At 58.5% G+C, this 19,662-nt stretch overlaps 1 protein-coding gene across 1 annotated transcript in view; it reads right to left on the reverse strand.

Moving 5' to 3' along the window:
- Positions 1–646: 646 nt before the first annotated feature.
- COL16A1 (collagen, type XVI, alpha 1) overlaps positions 647–19,662 on the reverse strand; it is a 47,538-nt gene continuing 28,522 nt past the window's right edge. The window contains exons 48-70 of the mRNA XM_012642317.1: positions 19,105–19,149; positions 17,328–17,381; positions 16,744–16,797; positions 16,210–16,263; positions 14,632–14,676; positions 14,469–14,522; positions 14,199–14,234; positions 13,793–13,855; positions 11,352–11,423; positions 11,078–11,131; positions 10,381–10,425; positions 10,143–10,187; positions 9,816–9,869; positions 9,350–9,403; positions 7,258–7,308; positions 6,814–6,903; positions 5,327–5,362; positions 4,708–4,752; positions 3,274–3,462; positions 2,846–2,912; positions 1,961–2,137; positions 1,710–1,787; positions 647–991 (exon numbers count right to left, since the gene is read on the reverse strand). Of these exons, the coding sequence (XP_012497771.1) occupies positions 789–991; positions 1,710–1,787; positions 1,961–2,137; positions 2,846–2,912; positions 3,274–3,462; positions 4,708–4,752; positions 5,327–5,362; positions 6,814–6,903; positions 7,258–7,308; positions 9,350–9,403; positions 9,816–9,869; positions 10,143–10,187; positions 10,381–10,425; positions 11,078–11,131; positions 11,352–11,423; positions 13,793–13,855; positions 14,199–14,234; positions 14,469–14,522; positions 14,632–14,676; positions 16,210–16,263; positions 16,744–16,797; positions 17,328–17,381; positions 19,105–19,149 (1,665 nt within the window). The 3' untranslated portion in view covers positions 647–788. The remainder of the gene's footprint in view (positions 992–1,709; positions 1,788–1,960; positions 2,138–2,845; positions 2,913–3,273; positions 3,463–4,707; positions 4,753–5,326; positions 5,363–6,813; positions 6,904–7,257; positions 7,309–9,349; positions 9,404–9,815; positions 9,870–10,142; positions 10,188–10,380; positions 10,426–11,077; positions 11,132–11,351; positions 11,424–13,792; positions 13,856–14,198; positions 14,235–14,468; positions 14,523–14,631; positions 14,677–16,209; positions 16,264–16,743; positions 16,798–17,327; positions 17,382–19,104; positions 19,150–19,662) is intronic.

Raw genomic sequence — 19,662 nt, forward strand, 5'->3', positions numbered from 1 at the left:
GAGCTGGTGACAGGGCGACGCATTGGTACAGGCTGGAAGTTCCATCTCATTTCCCAGAGAAGCATTCCCTGGTCGCCCAGGCCAGGAGCCGGAGCCTATCTTTTCTCCTGTTTGCACAGGTTTTCTAATCACAGAATTTCTGGAGCATCAACATAAGCCTGCATGCTTGGAGGGGCTTCCAGGTAGATGAACACACCTCAGCACCGAGTGGCATTTCCCAAGGTGCAACCGGGATTGGCTTTGGGTCACAGTCACGAAGTGAAGCAGGCGGGCAAAGAGCGGGTGGGGTAGCGAACACTGGTTTCTTTAGGGAAGCAAATAGGGAGGGGCCTTTATAACTGGGGAGTAGGGACTTCAAACCTGTTTTTGGTTCACTCGAGAGGAGAGGCTGAGCAATGCCCCTTCTCCAGCTCCAGAGAAGTGTGCGAGGAGGACAAGGCACGAGGTGCAGAGGACCAAAGGACGAATCAGGAGCACTGGAGAGGAGAGCTCCCGGCACAGCAGCACCCCACAGCTGCACTGGCTGGCCGCAGGCCGCTAGGATGAAATGCCCGTTTTTGACCCGGGGACCAAATGAGAAAAGGAAGATGACAGGGAGCTGGAGCTGCAGCACCAGAGGAGCCCCGCTGGAAGGGGAATGGCAGCCAGTTTTGTTTGTTTATTTTATTATTTAAAAAATATTAACAGCAATTAAAAACAACAAAAACATTCACAACCCGTCACAGAGTCCTGTAAGCTTCGGCCATTTATTCCCAATGGAGTCCTTCATCCGGGGGCAGGTGGGGATTTCAGCCGAAAGGCCCCTTCATGTTTTTCATGGGTGGGTACTGCTGCTCCATGGGCATGGCTCCGAAGCAGTCGGAAGGGGCACAGTGGCCAGCCTTGCCCGGCTGGCCCATGGGGCCCGGGGGGCCAGGGATGCCAGGGATGCCCTGCTGGCCCATGGGTCCTGTTGCTCCCATCTTGCCATACCCTGGAGGGCCTTGAGGACCTAGGGAGGGAAGAGCCACAGAAGGGAAATCAGGAGACCCAGATCATAAGAAAAAAAGCAATAACAGGCATGGTAAACACTACCTGACCTATGATGAATAGATCCCACATCACCTCATGTTTTCATGAGGACCCGATCTGATCTTCACACTGATTTAACAATGACGATACCACTGGCTGATTTTATTGAAAGACTCTGTGTGCCAGGCACAGTGCTGAGTGCCTTTCATGCACTATTCATTGAATCTGCACAACAGTTCCCTGAGAAAGGAGCTATTATCTAATTTTGTGGATGAGGACACAGGCTCAGAGAGGTTGCACATCTGGTAAGTAGAGCAGCTGGGGCCCCGAGCTGGAACATCAGGCTTTGGCCATTCTCTTTCAGGCCGTACAGCCAAGCATGCATCTCAGAGAGTGACTCCAAGGGCATAAATAACCTCTTCAAGGTTACACAGCCAGTAGGATGCCGAGCAGGACTTAAACTCAAGTTCCCTGGCCCTGACCACGTGCAGCTCCCTCCCACTGCGTCACGCCAGCCCAGCCTAGGACGTAGGAACAGGCACTGAGACTCCCTGACCCCCACAGTGGCATTATAGTAAATGGTGGTTGGTTGGCCTGTAGTTACTTGGAGTTCGACACAACCGTGTCACAGGAGGAACAGAAAGAAAGGGGGTGCTTGCTGCTCTGGATTCGTGGTCTCAAATGCTGCTTTTTCTTACCTGGAGGGCCGGGAAGACCATTTTCTCCTGCAATGCCAACACCAATGTCTCCCTTCTCACCTTTGGTACCAGGCAATCCTGGGACAAAACAAATAAAATAAGAAGTCCTTTCCCTGAGCAGAAAAGCGACACAGCCAGTTGGATCACTTGAAACACACGCACACGCACGAACTCCATATTCACAACAGGGAATGCTCAGGCCTTCCCCCGAGAGCTATGCGTGTCCCTCGGGAACCAGAAGGCAGAGCTACCTCTCATTCCTGGCAAGCCCTGCCGTCCTTCTCTGCCAATCTGACCAGGCAGCCCAGGGGACCCCGGAGCACCCGGCCGGCCCGGGGCACCGTCCTTCCCTGGAGGCCCTGGTCGTCCTGGAGCTGCCGCCATTTCCATGGGGAACTGCATCCTGGAGGTGTAGTAGGCCATCCTCTCTACAAGACAGGGAAAGGACAGGTCACAGGGTGGCCCAGGGACTCAGAAGGACTGCAGATGCTGCAGCCAGGTCGCCAGCTTGGAGTCCAAAGCAGCCTTTCTTCAGAGGGACATTTGGGCAAGGAATATGGGGGTGGTCTCCCAAATGGGGTCCCGTGCCCTGGCCTCCACGGAGACCCTTCTGAAGCGCAGCTCTGACCATGGCATCTCTGCTCCATCACCCTTCCTGGGTTCACCGCCGGCTTCAGAATAAAGTCCAGACTCTTTGCCTGGCGTTCAAGGTCTGCTTCCCAAGCAAGAAGTCCAGCCCCTTCCAGAAACTGGGTCCGTGTTTTCCCCAGTCCCCGGCACATCAATGTTGGATGAACAAATGAAAAGAAAAAAAGCTTCAAATAAACCCACACCACCCTCTTCCAGTGGCCGCTCGCCCCTCTATTTAGAGCTCACTTCATGCAGACTCGTTTGATATCAATTTTCTTGTCTGTCTCCTTTGCTCAAGTGGGGGCTCGGCGAGGGCAGGAGGGAATCATTTCATCTCTGAACAGAGCAAGTGACAAGGAAGGTCTGACGGATAATTGGACATGTGCCTGTCAACCCCAGGCCCAGAAGTGTGCGGGGGTGAGAGGGGGAGGACACTGAGCTTTAAGGAAAAGGAGGCCAAGGCAGGGCGGAGAAGTGGCGAGGAAGGGCGGGTGGCACCCAATTACCATCAAACATTTTAATGATCTCTTGTCTGATGAACCTCTTGATTTCATCATAATTCACCATGTCTCCCTGAGGAAAGAGAAGAAAATCTGCCTCAATTACACTTCCGAGCCTGGTGCTTTCCCCCTGGGAGAGACGTTATGGAAATAAAAGATGGGGAGGAGGGCAAAGGTCCCAGGAGCCTCCCACAGAGTCCTAATCCAAAGTCCTAAGCACCCCAAAATGGTACAAGACATTTTGTGCCTAAGTGCATTTTTCTGGAGAGAGGACCCCTTAACCCCCTCCCTCCCCCACACAGTTAAGAACCACCTATATGGGAGTCATGCTCTCTCCCGCAGAATGTCAGCAGAAGCTTCTAAAATGACCCATGCTCCACCCCACATGCCTGCTCTATGGGACAGTGCCCATGGCCACCAGCCTCCCCGCTTACCATGGAGCCAGGAACACCGGGCAATCCAGGGCTCCCTGCGGGGCCTGGAGATCCAGGGTGGCCTCTCTCTCCTGCAGGACCCGGTGGCCCAACAGGCCCCATGGAGCCACTCTTGCCAGGCCCACCAGGCATGCCGGATCTCCCCTTCTCTCCTGCCTGACCCTTCTGTCCTGGAGATCCCGGATCCCCCTGCAAGGACAGGACACCAAGTGCTATCAAATCTGCGTCAGGATGTCTCAGCAATACGCCCCTTCCTCTCACCCTCCTCCAGGCCCCGGCATCAGCCTCGGGACTGTGGTCGTAGCATCCTGACGGGTCATTCTGCCTCACTGCCCCCAAGGTGGTCCTTCTAGAAGACAGTTCTCATGGCGTTACTCCTGCTTAGAGGTTCTGATGGCTCCCGACTGCCCTCAGGACAAAGGCCTAATTCTTAGGCCAGGCATTCAGGGCCCTTCGCCATGTGGTCCTGATCATCCCTTCCTTAGCCTCCTCTCCCTATCCCCACCTCCTGGCAGCCCGCACTGGTTGTAATCCTCTGATTCGGCCATGCTGTCTTGGTCCTCCCTGCCTGCAATGCCCTCCCCTCATCCCTACCCAGTGCACGCCTCCTCCTCCTCCAATAAGTGTTCCAGTTCTTTACGCAGCCTCCCTGACACCCTGGGCTGACAGGGGGTGCTCCCTTCCTCTGGTCCCACAGTTCTGTGTCTAACCTCCTTTTGTAAAACTTGCTACATGCTAGTGAGAATGTGACTAGACTACTGCAAGCACCTATTGTTCAGAGACCTCTCTTTACTCACGGCCAGGACAGAGGGCCTGGAACACGAGCAAGAGCAAGCAATGTTTGTGGAATGAAAAAATGAATGAATCTTGGCCGGGCGTGGTGGCTCATGCCTGTAATCCTAGCTCTCTGGGAGGCCGAGGCGGGCGGATTGTTTGAGCTCAGGAGTTCGAGACCAGCCTGAGCAAGAGCGAGACCCTGTCTCTACCAAAAATAGAAAGAAATTAATTGGACAGCTAAAAATATATAGAAAAAATTAGCCGGGCATGGTGGCGCATGCCTGTAGTCCCAGCTACTTGGGAGGCTGAGGCAGTAGGATTGTTTGAGCTCAGGAGTCTGAGGTTGCTGTGAGCTAGGCTGATGCCACGGCACTCACTCTAGCCCGGGCAACAAAGTGAGACTCTGTCTCAAAAAAAAAAAAAAAAAATGAATGAATCAATCGATCCACAAGGAATGAATGGAGATTTCCATTCCCTCAACCACAGCTAAGCCCCATGAGAGAAGTTTTCAGACACGAGGTTGCACCAAGTTCTGCCCACTTTTTTCCTGCCCACTGGTGTTCCCAAGTTTCCTCTCTGTGGCTAACGTCGTAACTTGGAGCTGGGCTCAAACAGCTCACAAGTTTCTCCTCTCGAGCCCAGCCGGTGCCCACTCACCTTGAGACCAGGAGGTCCATAGAGTCCCTGTTTCCCAGGGGGTCCCTAGAGGAAAGCGAAAGGGGGAAGTCAAGTCTGCGCAGTATCTCTGTAGCATCCTGCGGGGGGAAGGTGCCGTGAAAGACCACCTCAGCCCCGGCTGCGTCCAGCTAGGCTCTGTGTGAGCACAGATGACAGCCTCCCTGCCCAGAGGGGCTGGCAGCTGGCAGGGAGAATGATGTCCCCTGGGGCATGGCCTTGTTTGATCACATTGGCTGTCCTCGATCACAGATGAAGGGTGAGAAGAAGTCGGAATGGGAGGGCCAGTCTGTGGCATATCGGAGGGCCAGGCAAGAGCTGGCGCCCAAGAAATGTTTGTTTGGAGTTTATTAATATTATTGTCTCTTTCTGACCAGGTACAGGGTTAAAAAAAAAAAAAAGGTAAAACAAGTCTCACTCCCGCTCTTGTCCCCTAGTCCCCAATTTCTCTCCCAGAGTGAGTGTTAACAGTTTCCTGTATATCTGCCCAGAGATAGTCTGGACGTGCAGGGAATGTTGCCAAGTGAAGGAAGAGAGGTCAGGGCAAGGCGAGGGGCTAGAAGTCTCCCCAAGGAACAGGAGAAGAGCAGCACGATGGTACCTCTTTGCCGGCCGCGCCATCTGCACCAGGCTCCCCCTGGGGAGTAGAGAACAGTGGAGACGTGATGAGCTCCAGCCCAGTTTGGTGCCACATGCCCCACTTTGGCTACTGGGTTCCACAAAGAAGCCACCATCCTCCAGCTCTCACCCTCTGACACTCTGGGCACAGCCCTCGCTGCAGCCTAGTCCCAGAGCCCCACCCTGACAGCTCCTGGCTGCACCCCTACTGAGCTCTCCAAGGGAAGGACAGACTGAGCCTGCCTTGCTCTGCACTTAGGATCCTGGCACCTTGCACACTCCCTGGCTCTGAGTACACGTTCCTGTTTGCTGAATGAACACATGCACGCCAGTGAGGTCCCAGAGATTGACCGGGGCCAGCCTGAGCTGCTCCCTCCCCACGACAGGAGAGGCCACCTCCTGGGACCAGCCCCCATCTGAGGGATGCTGGGGAAGAGGAATTTGCGAATGCAAGGCAAGGGGTAGATTTTTCGAGCGGCCCTGGAGGCTCCTGAGACTGCAGGCAGGGAGGGAGGCAGGGTCTTTGGCAGGAGGCAGAGTCAGCCCGCATGCTGAGACCAGGCCCTCCTGACAGGTGGGCCGACTGGAGTCACCCACGGCCCCCGCCCCACTGCAGGCCCACAGGTCTGGGTCATCGCTCCTGCTCCCAAAGAGAAAGTCTGCCTTGGTGGAGAGCTCCATGACGGGTCTAGGAGACCTGGGTCCCTGAGGTTTCCCAGAGGACTTTTCATCCCTGAGTCTGGCAAACCAGTTCCACCTAATGTCTGGAACTTCAGAAAGAGGTGGTTTTGCAGAGTGGCTACGGACATAAATTCTGGAATCGGGCAGGCTAGGGACCAAGTCCCAGCTCTTCCTCTCACTAGCTGTGGGACTCTGAGCAACCTACGTAACCTTGCTAACCCTCGGTGTCCTCACCTGTACAACGGGGACAATCGTGTCTACTAAACGGGGCTGCAGTGCAGATTGAGACTAAGTGCGCGTCGGGCACTTAGTTCACCATTCAGCACACGGTCGGTGATCAATACATCATCACTCTGAGTGTTAAACATTAGCTGAGACCAAGTTGTGGTTTCCGAGGAGCTCAGAAAGTTACAGCAACAGCACCGCGTTTCTGATTCCTGACATTTACAGAGATTTTTTGTGGTTGCGGACAAGCTCCCTGGGGCAGGCGCAGGGGCCGACAGGGACAAGTCTCCCCTGTCTGACACCCAGACGAGGGGTCTGCACGAGGTGGAGGTGGCTGCTGGTGTATGGTCAGAGGCAGTGACCTTGCGCGCAGCTGGCACAGCCCTGGCGTACAGGGCCTGTCTTTCCAAGTATGAAGTGATCCTCAGGCACACGTGCCCTGCCTCCTGCCATGCTAATAGCCTCTCCTTCCTTGGAGACCCCAGATGTGCAGTGCTGCGCTCCGCTGCCCTGCAGCCAACTGACCCCTTCCCCTTCGGCGGTGCCATAGATGCGGGGTCTTACCGGGGGGCCGGGGTGGCCAGGAGGGCCAGGCTGGCCTGGGAGGCCTGCAAGGCCCCTTTCTCCGGTAGCTCCTCGGTCTCCTTTCAGGCCCTAGAGAACAGGAAGGACGACGGTGAGGGGGTGGGAAGAGGGTAAAGCGGACCCCACACAGCCAGAGGCAGATACCCCATTGCGTGATGGGACCGTGTCCCCCACCTCCCAGGCCCCAGAGGGGGAGGTGGCGCTGCCTGAACTTGTGGCAGGACCCCGGGATGGCCTCCAGCCGTCTCGGAAGCCCTTCACCACCTCCTGGAAGGGGAGATATCTGGAGACAGGAGAGGCTGATGCCAGGGAAGGAGGGGTGGGGGAACACTGTCCTCCATCCCTCCAGCTTCCTCTGAAAGAGCCACAGCAGAACAGGGCAGAGCTCCTAGGAGGGAACAAGGAAGGGAGCATGTCACTCACCATAGCAGAGATCCCAGCCGGTCCTGGCTGGCCTGGAGGCCCCGGTGGCCCCTAAAGAGAGCAGAGTCAGTGGGATAGAAACTGGCTCTAATAACAAGCCCCCAGGAGGCGGAGGGCCTGACAGCAAGAACAAGCCCTGAAGTTCAGCAGCTCTGTTCTCCTTCTGAAACCCTTCCTGGCCTTCTGGCCTTACACTCGAGCTTCTGCCAGATTTGCGCCCAGAGCTGAGGCTGGGGACCCGCCTGCCTCCCCACGCTGAGTGGTGCATCTGGCACTGTGCTGAGGGGGACTGATCTGGGAGCCACCGCCAGAGGCCAAGCGCAGAGAGCAAAGGCCTGGGGAGTTAACTGCCTGGCCTGGAGTGAGACCCCTTATTCCCCAAAGGCAGCCACTTCCTACTGTTCTAGGGAAGAGGCAAGACCAGGCCTAGCGGGGGTGAGGGCAGGGGCTCAGCACCCACCCCAACATCCACAGGGACAAGCTACAGGGTGGCACTCGGGCCCACTGGCTTTCTGCTGCCGCTGACACCAGAGAGCAGTGAGACTCCAACACGCAGCTGCTCCCTCCGGCCTGAGCTGTGGCAGCATCTGAAACGCCCTCCCCCACCTCTGGGTCCACATCTTTGCCCCTGAGGCACAGCTCAAACGGTCACCTCCCTGGCCAGAGTGACACCTTCTCTGAATCCCAGGGCACGGGAGTCTGTCTCAGAGCACTTCCCTCTACACTGGCAGACAGAAAGCTCCAGAGGCCGTGGCCTCTGTTGTACTCATCTCAGGTCTCCTGGGACAGAAATGCCCAGCACTGGGACTGTCACACAGCAGGGGGACTGGGCTGGATGGACAAAGTGAGACAAGGAGGCCTGCACCCACCTCGTCCCCAGCCCCTGCTGAGTCTGCGACCGGGCTACAATTCAGAGTGTGTGACACTGTCTTTCATCCATAGTGTGAGGGGGACCAGGCTAGACCTGGCGTTCCCAATCCAGGGCCCCCAGACCCCTTGAGATGCATAAAAATAGTATGGGGACCTGAGAATTCCTTTTTTTGGTCATGAACTATTTTTAACATTTCCAAAAGCCTCCTGGAAGTTATACAGCCAGCCTCAACGGGGCTGCAACAACACGCTAGCATTTCGCTTTCCTCAGAGCCTATCAGCTCAGTCTGTCACACTGATCAAAGGCGCGCCTGGCAGTCGTCTGTGTTACTGATGAGTAGAGGAGATGGGAAATTCATTACTGCTTAATAAACATCCTCTCCCAGTCACCCCATCTCAATAAACACACCACCTACTCACTCAGTTGTCCAAGCCAAACGCAAGCGTCATCCCGATTCCCCTCTTTCTACCACTCCGCTGGCCCCCGACAGGTCGCCAGCAGGTCCTCCACCTCCAACACATCCAGTTCGTCCATGCTGCCCCGCTCCCCCACAGCCACGCAGCCACGGCGCCCACGGGTGTGTCCTGCCTCACTCCTGGCCTCCCCCGCCGGCACCAGGCCAGCTCTCCTTTCCCTCTCGCACCGTCCCCAAACCACACTCCAGCCACACTGACCTTCCTGGGTTCCTCAAACACACTGAGCTCCTCCCTGCCTTTGGCCCCTTGTCCCAGCTTCACCCTGCCTGGGACTCCCCACCCCATGCTCACTAGCTGGCTCCTCCTTTTATTCGGGCCTCAGCTCAAGTGTCATTTCTCCAGTAAGGGTTCCTCTGAAGTCCCCTCCCTGTCCCTCCCTATAACATCACATTAGTTGCTTGTTGTGTCTGCCCGAAAGCCCTATGACATCAGGGGACCTTGTCTGTCTTGCTCATTGCTGTTGCCCAATGCTTGGAACGGTGCCTGGTATGGGGCAGGTGCTCAGTAATTATTTGTTGACTAACTGAGCGACCTTCATCTGATACATGAACTCGAATGTGCCCAGAAAATAAGAAAATGGTGAAACACCTGGGAGTCACAGAACCGGCTGAGCCCAGGACCCCTCCTGGCGCTCATGGTTGGGGCGGCTCCTCCCGCCAGTTCTTTCAGGTCATCCCAGCCTGCCCCCCACCCCCGACAGAATCCCGACTCTCGAAGGCGCAGAGACAAAAACAGTTTAACTCACAACATGGCCAGGAGGGCCGGGTCTTCCCTGGGGTCCCATGGCACCAGGCTCACCCTGAAAAAGGAAGAGGTGACACGGAAATGGACTGACTTGTGCACGCGTGGCTGTGAGGCGGGAGAGGGCTGAGCAGGGCGGGTGGGAAGGCCAGCGGCCAGAGGAACCGAGCCGAGTCCCAGCCTCCAGACTCGAGGGACCAGCCCTGCCCCATGAGATCTGCTGGGCAGAGAAAGCGCAGCCCCCAGCCTGCGTGGGCCGGGCCCTGCCTTTTTAGGTTGGTGACCTGGCAGCCTCTAGGGAACAGAACCAGTTACAACCTTAAGAGGAAGGAGAAAGTTCAAGCTGTGCAGGGGTGGGTGAAACCTCCCCCAGTGGGCTGAGGAGAGAAGGCAGCCACATTGCCAGTGAGCAGGAGACTCAGCAGAGCCCAAAGGCCAAGCCAAGGCGGTGTGAGGTCCCTGGACCTTACCTCCGCTCCGGGCCGGCCACTGCTGCCAGGGGGACCTGGTTTGCCACAGTCACCCTAGAAGAGAGAGGGGCAGCTGGAGCTCACCAGACCTTCACATGGCACCCCCACCCCAAGCCAACCCCACAGCAGAGGGGCCCTGCCAGGTGGGCTGCGAAGCCCTGACCCAGTCTGCCAGGCACTGGTGGCCTCAGGAGGCTCGGATGCGGGGATGGCTTCTCAGCCAAGGGGCAGGTGGCACCTCCACCCCGACCCCTAGGCTGCCATGGGTGTCTGGGGTCAGGGTTTGAGGATAGCAGAGAAAACTTGTGTGGCAGAGAGGACTCTTACCTTAGGTCCTGGGAGGCCAGGATGTCCTGTTTTCCCCTTAAAGCCCTGGAAGGAAAAGCAGGGAGCCCTCATGGCCCTCTCCAGGGGCCTCTTCCCACTCCTCCCTCAGGTTAAACAGCTCAAACCAATCCAACGTGAAAACGTGGCCCTCAGAGGACCTGGATTGGGGATGCCACACCCCCGCCAGGCAGAGGCCGCAACTGCTCAGCTCCCAACTCCTTCCTGTAGCTCCACTTACCGGGGGTCCCATGAGTCCAGGGGGGCCAGCGGGACCAGGGTCTCCCTAGGGAAAGAGACCAGCGGCATGAGAAAAGAGCTTTATACAGCTTGTACCCAAGTCATTTGCCACATTCTGCCCCCACCCAACTCCTCCCCAGCTGTCCCAGGACAGAGGGATTGTCACACGGGGCAGAGGGAAGAACTCAAGCCTGGTCCGGCCTCTGACTGCCTGTGGGCCCTCAGCGAAGCCCAGCCCCTCTCCAGGCCTTACTCTTCCTTCTTTTGGGTACAGAAGGGGGTTGACCTTGATGTTCTGCCCTTTGCCGTGGCCCCATCCCTTTCAGATTCCCCAGCAAAACGAGACCCAAGACCCAGGGCTTGCTCAAGTCCTTCCCCGTCTGCAGCCTGATTCTTCCTGAAACCCAGCCGGGCTCCCTCGGTTGCCTGAGCTTCTGGATATAAATTTATTCCCGTCACTGCTGCCTTTGATGAGGCCCAGCTCATCTAGGCTGGTTAAGGCCGCCAGGAGAACTGGGAAACCGAGGGGCTCTGGCGCCATCCGGGAGGGAGGTGCAGTGGGAGACAGGCAGAGGGAAGGCAGGGCCACCCCTGACAAAGAGGGGACACTCCAGTGTCTTTCTTCAGGGTTCCCTTGATGGGCTCCTGGGGAAGGAGGGAGAGGAGGGGTGCCTGTTCTCGGGAGAGCACCGTCTCACCCGCAGGCCGGGCTTGCCGTCCTTCCCATCCAGACCGTCCAGCCCGGCCGGGCCCTGCAAATAGGAAAAGGGCATTTCTGCACACTTGTGCCAGGTCCTGGGAGACAGGAGACCTGACCAAGCCCCTCAACTCTCTCCACACCCCCACCAAGTCCCACCCCTAGCGCACACACACACGCGTGTGCAAACTCACACACAATGTGCATGCATGTACACAAATGCACTCACACACACCTGCCCCCACATGCCTGCCAGGCTAAGGGCACACACTCACCTGAATCCCAGGAGGTCCTGGTGGCCCAGGGGAACCAGGCATGCCTGCTGGGCCTCGGATCCCTTCGCTGCCCTGGAAACCAGCCCCCCAACAAAGTCAGCAAGGCCTTGCCCGCCCTTGGAGGCTGGGCCTGCGCCAGGGCTTCTGGTGACTACTGGACACTAGGACAGCAGGCTTCTGACCCAGTTTGGTCCTGGCCTAACTGGATATATTCTGCACCACCTCCCCAAGAGGCTCTGTCTTCATCCTCCAAGCATCCCCCTTTCCTCACTGCTCCATCAGGAAGCGACAAAGCATCTTCAGGGCTGGCCCAGGGGCTGGTGTGGTGGCTGCTCAGTGACATGTGCTGAACTGAAAGCTCACGTTCAGTGGGCCCCAGCAGCATGCTGAGAGCCATGTGGGCTCTGATTCCCTCAGATGAAAAAAGTGAGTGGCCCTGGTCCCCAAGGAGAACACAGTCCAGTGAGGGTCACAGACCGGCCCCAATCCAAGGCAAAGCAACAGTCCACGTGCTGTGTGTGGAAGGGCTGGCAGAGTTCAGAAGAGCGAGCAGCTCATTCTGGTGGGAGTCAGGGAAAGTGCCACAGAGAGTCACCAGATGCTAGACGCTGAAGGACATTTGGGATTGGGCAGGTAGAGGAGAAAAGCACATGCCAGAGGTAACGTAAGAGACGGACAGAGATTTGGAAGCAGTCACATGCCTGGCCTTGCCAGGGTGTCTGGGGGAGCCTCGGGGATGGGCAGGCGGGAGAAGAGGCGGGAGAAGTCCGAGCCCGGGTGGTGAGGGCCCTGAATGCCATATTAAATTTTATCATACAGACCAGTGGTTTTCAAACTGTATTTCTCAGAGCCCTGGGGGCTCCTGGGGAGCCTCAAAGCTGGGGCCACGAAGTGGGGACCCAGAGGATGGTCTCCAGGACCCCTACCCTTGTTTTAGCCAGAGCAACTCCACTTGTATCTATTTATAGATTGAGGGCTTGTATGAGCTTTTGTGTGATAAAAAGGCTCAAGGACTATAAAATAAAGTCTGAAAACAACTGCTACGGGTACTAGGGAGCCATCGAAGTTTCAAAGCAGGGGAGTGATGAGAACGGATGCATGAATTGGAACGTTTACCGGAAAAGGAGGGGAGGCAAGATGCTTTATCTGCTTGGGGCTGGGGGGCTGCTGCCTTCCCAGTGGGGACAGGGTGGCTGCCTGGATCGGTGGCTGTGGGGTGGTCTAGGGGAAGGGATCCTGCTAGAGACTTGGCAAAGGGGAAAAAGAACTCAGGGGGCAATGTAATGCCAACATCCACCAGGAGGGGTCAGCACAGCCCCAGCCAAAGTCAGCCCCCACTGGGAGTCTGGATGGAGAACCACTGGCCAGAGGTTTGGGATTCCCTGCAATGACCAGCCTAAGGAGAGCAGGGGCTGCCACCTAGGTCCTTCACAGGGAAGGGAAGAAGAGAAGGGATCTGGCAACCACCACCGCCCCAACCACCGCTGATGGGCACTGGCTCCAGGGAGGTTGTGAGGGACCCAGGCCCTCCTGGAGCTGGGAGGGAAGTTAGCTGTGCTGCTAACACACTGTGTGCCCCTGGGCTACCTCCAGCCTTGGAGACAAACTCTCACTCTATTGCCCCAGGCTAGAGTGCAGTGGCATGATCATAGCTCATCACAATCTCAAACTCCTGGGCTCAAGTGATCCTCATGCCTCAGCCTTCCGAGTAGCTGGGAATACAGATGAGTGCCACAGTGCCCAGCTAATCTTTTTATTTTTTGTAGAGACAGGGTCTTGCTCTTGCTCAGGCTGGTCACAAACTCCTGAGCTCAAGCGCTTCAGCCTCCCAGGCCACTGCGCCCAGCCTGCCCCCAGCCTTTTGGACCTCAGTTTCCTCTCCTGCATAGTGAGACGTTAATGCGTGCGCTCTCAGAGGAAAGAGCCCCTCCCTCTGGGCCCCGATCCCTGCACCCTAAGATCAGAAGTTAATCTCGGGGCCTTGTACACCATCACCCAGCACATATAGAGAGCCCAGAAGTTGGGCCGAGACAGGGACTTCAGCCCCTTAACCCAGGCGGAGCCACGTCTCTAGAGTTGATTAAGCCAAACTCAAGGCAGCCAGTGTGGGGGCTCCCCTGCCCTGTCTGGGCCCTTGGGAACAGCCTGAACATGGCTGCCCGGAAGGGAGGCCACTCTCCCTCCAGGTTGGTGTCCTCCTTTGGGGGTTCCCAGTCTCAGCAGTGCTTCCCCCTTCCCTGCGCTCCCTGCCGCCACTGGTCTGCCGCAGCCCCTGCTGCCATCCAGAAGTCACTGAGCACATCCTAGAGGCCTCGTTCCCCAGCCCTGTTACAACTGGGTCAGTCTTGGAATTTCCTGAAGGTCTGATGCTGGAGGGGTGCAGGGCATGGGAGCTGCATGGCTCAGATCCATGACTTGGACCAACTTGGGGTCTTGCTCACCTTCTCTGCTTGGGGGCCAGGTGGGCCAGGTGCTCCAGCTTTGCCTGGGAATCCGGGGGGACCCTATACCAACAAAGAAGGAAATGGGAATAAAAGCGGGGCTGGAGGAGGAGCTCCCCTTCCTTCTTCCTCCTGTGCGTGTTGCACTGTTGTTAAAGTGATTCATTTTGGCTTCCTAGAAACACCACCCAGGAGCATTACGTCTGCCTGACCCGCTTGGCTGGGGCCCACCCAGGAGGCCCTGCTCTCCAGGTCTGGCTCCTGGAACCAGGCCTGGCCACCCAGGCTGTTCCTCCCCTGCCTCTTCCCCTCCTCCCCAGGACCATCCTCCCCCAGCCTGGCCTGGTCAGGCCACCACTCCCGATGGGACCACATCACACAGAGCCGGTGTTGTGCCTTCACTCACCGGCGGGCCCGGAAAGCCTGGCTGGCCTTGAAATCCCTAGGGGAAGAAGCAAGGGACAGTGTGCTGTGCCACCCCCTCTCTCCTGCCTGGCTGCCCAGGTGGAAAGAATGACGGGTGAGGCAGCCTTAAGCCCACGGCCTTTGCCCTCCGGTCTGCCTGAGACGGCCGGCAGGTGAGGCTCTGGGCACCAGGTGGGAGGTCACAACTCAAGGGCACGCTAGAGCTGCCCCTTCCCTGCCTCCCCCCAGCCAGGTCCCAATCGTCACTTACCTGGTCACCCTTCTCACCCGAGTTCCCTTGGGGTCCTCGCTCTCCTCGGGGACCCTGTCACCCAAAGACAACAATGCAGCTGGAACCCAATCTTCCTGTCCTCAGAGCCCAGGGCAGGACCAGGGGTCCATGTTCACATCTCCCTGCCCCCTCCCTCACTCACCGCTGGGCCCGCGGGACCTGGGAGGCCTTCGGATCCTGGGGGGCCCTGGGGACACAAAGGAGCAGAATCAGTCATGCTGCCCAGGGGAGAAGGGGGACGGGGCAGGGGATGAGGCACAGAGCAGAGGCAGGGTATGTAGCAGAGGCTGCCTAAGCTGGCAGGACTCCTCTGCCTGTTCGTTCGGGCTTCCCCTCTAGTGCCTGAGCTACTGGATTAGCCTCCTAACTCGTCCTGCCACCTCCTGGCTCACTCCAAGCCCACCAGCGAAGGGCTGCCATCTTCTCTTCTTCAATCACAGCTCTGATGTGTCACTCTCTTGCTCAAACACCTTCCATGGCTCCCTCTGCCAACTGAATGAGGTACACACTTTCCACCAATGCCGGTCTTTGAGGCGACCTGTGATCTGGCACCAGCCACACTTTCCCACTTCATTCCCTCTTCCCTTCCTCTCTTCCGCCTTGCTCAGTGAGACCACCAGCCCCTGAACATGCACTGTGCATTCACAGCCCCCGCCTTTGCATGACTGTCTCTTTACCTGGGATGCCCTCCCGTCCCGACCCCTTCAAGGTGTCCTGGCTCCTGGCTGTTGCTGCAGTGCACACACCCTCCCACGCCCTGCCTCTCCCCCTGGGATTCCCCAGTGCAGACCACCACACAACCCCCTGCCTCCTGCCGGTCAGATCTCAGCTCAAAGGCTACCTCCTCAGAGTGGCCTTCCCTGATCTTCTGTCTAAGGGCACCCTGCACCCCGCTGCAGCCTCTGACCCTGCCCTGTCTCCCCCATGGGGCCCCTCATTCACAGGTACTGGTTCATTCTTCTGCTGTCCGCCTCCCTCACTGCAGGGCAAGGGGCACACCTGCCTGCTCTGTTCGCCGCAGCGTCCTCAGGAGCCTGGCACCCGCAGGCCCAGGAGAAAGAGCACTTATTGAATAAACGCTGACAGTGTCTGCTGAATCCCACTGAGGCTTCACTGCGCTTGGTGAATTGTAAGACTCCAGTCCCAGTTTGGCTGATCCCAGATCTGGGGTTTGTGAGGTTTGTCACCAGGACGGACCTGGGTTCAAGTCCAGGTTCTACCACTAACTCACTAACTAGCTGTGGGACCCTGGGTGAGTCACGTCACTTCCTCATTTTGTGGGGTTCAGAATCCTCTGGTCACAGCCCAGCTCCTGCGCTCAGCCCGGGGCCTGGCACACCCTGGCTCCGCGGAGAGTGACTCTGCTGGGGACGGAGGCCATCGGTGGGGCTGGGGCTAGAGTCCCAGGCTCTCCTTTGCAGGAGGAGGAGGAGGAGTTCTGCTGGCTGACTCCTGGCCCCTTCCCCCGCAAACCGAACCAGTGGGATTCTCCTCCCGCCTCCCTCCGCAGTGACCAGCCCCACCAGCCCCACCAGCCACGCTGCCTGCCACAGACGCAGCTGGCTCAGGGACAGGGGTAGCAGGGTCACGTCTCCTCTTTCGAAGGCTGCTAGGAAATCTCCAGCCCACGTTGGTGGTGGTGGTGGCAGCGGTGGCAGTGGCAGGCAGAGGCGGCTCTGTTTGAAGCCCTTCCTCCCGCCCCCGCAGAGCTGCGACTCACCGATTCCCCCTTCTCTCCCGCTGGCCCCGTGTAGCCGCGCTCCCCCTTGATGCCCTGACAAGCCGCAGAGAGAGAGCAGAATTAGCCCCGTGGCCAGCCAGTCACGGCGCTAATGCGAGGGGTGGAGACTGCAGTTGGCACCCACGCTGGCTCTGAGGCAGATGGCACAGAGGAGGACGGCTGGGGAAGGGAAGCCTCCCACCCCCCATGCCACCGTGGCCCTCTGCAGAAAATGGGGACATGTCCACCCAGCGGGCTCCTGTGGGGGGTGGCGCTATCTCCCAGCTCTCCCAACCACCTAAGGAGACAGATCTCAGTTCATGCGTGTCTGGGACTTGCAGGGTGCTCTGAGAGTCTGGCACCCTGCAAGGCAGAGTCGTGGGGCCAAGCCATGCTACCCAGGGGGCCTACAGTGGGGGCTGCACGGACGGCCCGGCAGAGGCCAAGGCCGAAATGCCTGGGAAGGGGAGTCTGCTGAGGGACACCCAGCCCAGTCCTGTCTGGTGTCCCCAGAGCCAGGGTCCCCTTACTCACAGGCAGTCCTGGGGGGCCCATGGCACCTGGGTAACCAGGTTGCCCTGGAGGACCCTGCAAAGAAAGGCAGATATGGTAGACCATCCCCCAGCATTTCTGTTCCCCCTCCCCGGGTGAAAGGGTGGCCACAGCCAGGACATCTGGACCTGCCATCTAGGAGGCACTGGCCCCCCCAGCACGGCCACCCTGGGCCATTTCCCCCAGCCCCAAGCTCCCTCGGCCGTGAGCACCACCACAGACCTGGGGCTGGAGGACGAGCCCCTGCGTGACCAGGACCCCGGGAGCTTAGCCAGAGGAGGCCCAGAGCAGGCGGCGGCGGCGGGGACCAGGGAGGAGGGGTGGGAGTGTCATGCCCGGTGCTGCGGGCAGAGGGAAGAGGAGACCCCACGGATGCTGGTGAGGATGGGGTTTGCAGCCTCCACTGATCCCGAGGGCATGTGAAGACCCCACGCTGAGGGAGTCAGGGCAGAGGGGCAGAGCGTTCCGAAGGATCCACCTCCCAACCTTCACTGGGCGGCCACCCCTATGGGCCCAGCCTCTGGCTCCCAGGGCTCTGCCTCTCCCGCCCCGCCACCTCCTCTTACCGGTTCCCCCTTGTCTCCCGTCAGGCCCGTAGGGCCTCGCTCTCCTTGCAGGCCCTTGGGAAGAAAAATCATGAGAAACCGCCCGGGAGGGCAATTTCCTCCCCACCCAGCCCCGACTCCCCCCTCCCCCCTCCGGCCCTCTGTGCCCCATTCTGGGCAAAGGGGGAGGTCACGAGTGACTTCCCTGGTGTCCCTAGCAAAATGACCATAGGGGGTGTGCATAAGGGTGACGGTGAGAGGTGAAAACCCCCACCTATGGGTGCTTTGCAGGAGCTACCCTCCAAGACAGGTCACTACAGATACATGGCCCCCAGGTGGGTGACTCTGAGAGGGTAGCTTTCAGGTGCTTGTCGTCGGTGTGCCCTACCCTGCTAACTGGGTGCTCCTGCAGGAGGGTGACAGATGAGATGTGTGCCCCTTCTGAGGGACAACTATCAGGAGAGGTGCCCCAGCGTCATGTCCCCCACCAGAGTGTATCACCCGACACCCAACACTTACCTGTCCGAGTCCCCCCACCCCAAGCCAAAAATCACCTTCTTTTCAGGATGCAGAGAGAGACACGGGAAGGCTCCCTGCAGAGCAGTCCCTGTCACTTCGTAGGGCGAAAGGGGTATCACTTGCAATCAAAGCCAGAGCCCCCACCCTCACTCCTCGCCCTGGCCTTCGAAGATGCCCCACACCATACGGACGCCTCTTCTGCCCCCTTCCCCCTCATGCCCTCAAGAGACGGCGCCCAAACCTTTCCACAACACAAGACAGATGGCTAGACGGACAGATGGCCCCTTCACCCAAGCAAGCAGAAACAGCCAAGGCCCGGCCAGAGATGAGGATGTGGGGACAGATGGAGCTGCGACAAGGAGGGGCCCTGCTCCCTGAGCCTCCATCGCCAGGCCCGGGAGGAGAGGAGCCAGGCCCCGGGAACACGAAATCTGACAAACAGGAGGTTAGTTTCTGTGACCCACGAGGGAACAACAATGAGGATGGGGGTGATTTAAACACACCTGTGACGATGACGAAGGCAGAGCAATTAACGACACCTGGCAGAAGGAGCAGGCCAAGGTGCCAGGCACAGAGGGGCAGCGCCCCCTGACACCCAGAAACCCAACTGGCTGGTATCACACACCAGCCCCAGAGCAGGCTGGGACAGGAGCCAGGGAAGAGGAAGGGGACAGGAGGAAGGGGACAGTTTCCTCCAGGGCGGTGGACAAGGTATGGGCAGGGCTGCCTTTAAATCCCTGGGTGCCCCTGGACAGCCCTGCCAAGCAGCAGGGCAGCAAACCTGCAGTGTGAAGCCCTAAAGCGTTGGCATCTCTGCCGGGCTCTGAGCCAGGTGCCTGGCAGGGCCCCAAGAACTACTTTCAGCGAATCTTTAGTCAACACCAAAGGTGGTGAGAAGCAGGAGGCAGAGTGAGAAGGAAGGAAAAAAGGGGCCCTAGAGGCACAGCCTGACATGAGAAGGTACGAGAGCCCGATGGCTCGGGAGGACCTGGGGGTGGCGTGGACAGTGGGAGGAAAGGAACAGGAAGACAGAGGCGGTGAGGGAGGGAAGAAGAGAAAGAGAGCAGGAGAGGAGGGAGAGGCGAATGGAAAAAGTCAGAGGCTGGGAGGATGTCCAAGCTGCCCGGACCTCAGGGAACCTGTGTCGTTAGCTACCGAGCCTGAAGGGGGACAACAAACACGGAGCACAGAGGTGAGGGCACGACAGAAGGGACACAAGCAAAAGCCACAGAGACCTGGCTGGCAGGGGAGGGGAGGTCGAGCAGTGCTAGGTTCTTACAGGTAATCCGGGGGAGCCAACAGCACCAGGAAAACCTGGGGGGCCCTGGTGGGAGAAACAGGCAGGTCACATCTCACAAGCACGGTAACCCTGGGGCAGCCTGGGGCGCACAGTCTAGGGCTGGGGGGCCATGGGGCGAGGAGGTCATGGGAGTATTGTCAAGGTAGCTAGAAGAGAGACTCATTGACAGTCTTGGCCCAGAAGACAACTGCTCCTGCCCTCGTTCCAGGAAGAAGGGCTCCTCCGCCGGCAGAAACGCGAAACAGGCCCCAGCGTCCTTGTCCTCCCCGAGTCTTCCGGGGTCTAACCGAGTGCCTGTGCTGAAGCGGAAGCCCGCTGCTTCCAGCTGGCCCGTCATGCCTGCCACCTGGCCTCCGCACGCCCCCCGAGTGGCAGCTCCCTGTCTCTAAGGCGGCTCCCACCAGCCAGTTTTCCTCCAAGAAAGCCCTTTCAGTTCTTCCAGGCTTTCCCAGTCACGTCTATTTCCTGCCGTAGCAACACCACAGAGGACTCCCTGGTCTGGAGTTTGTGGACTCGCCCAGAGACAGCCCAGCAGAG

Source organism: Propithecus coquereli, unplaced genomic scaffold (assembly GCF_000956105.1).
Source record: "Propithecus coquereli isolate 6110/MARCELLA unplaced genomic scaffold, Pcoq_1.0 Scaffold178, whole genome shotgun sequence".
NCBI classification, from domain to species: domain Eukaryota; kingdom Metazoa; phylum Chordata; class Mammalia; order Primates; family Indriidae; genus Propithecus; species Propithecus coquereli.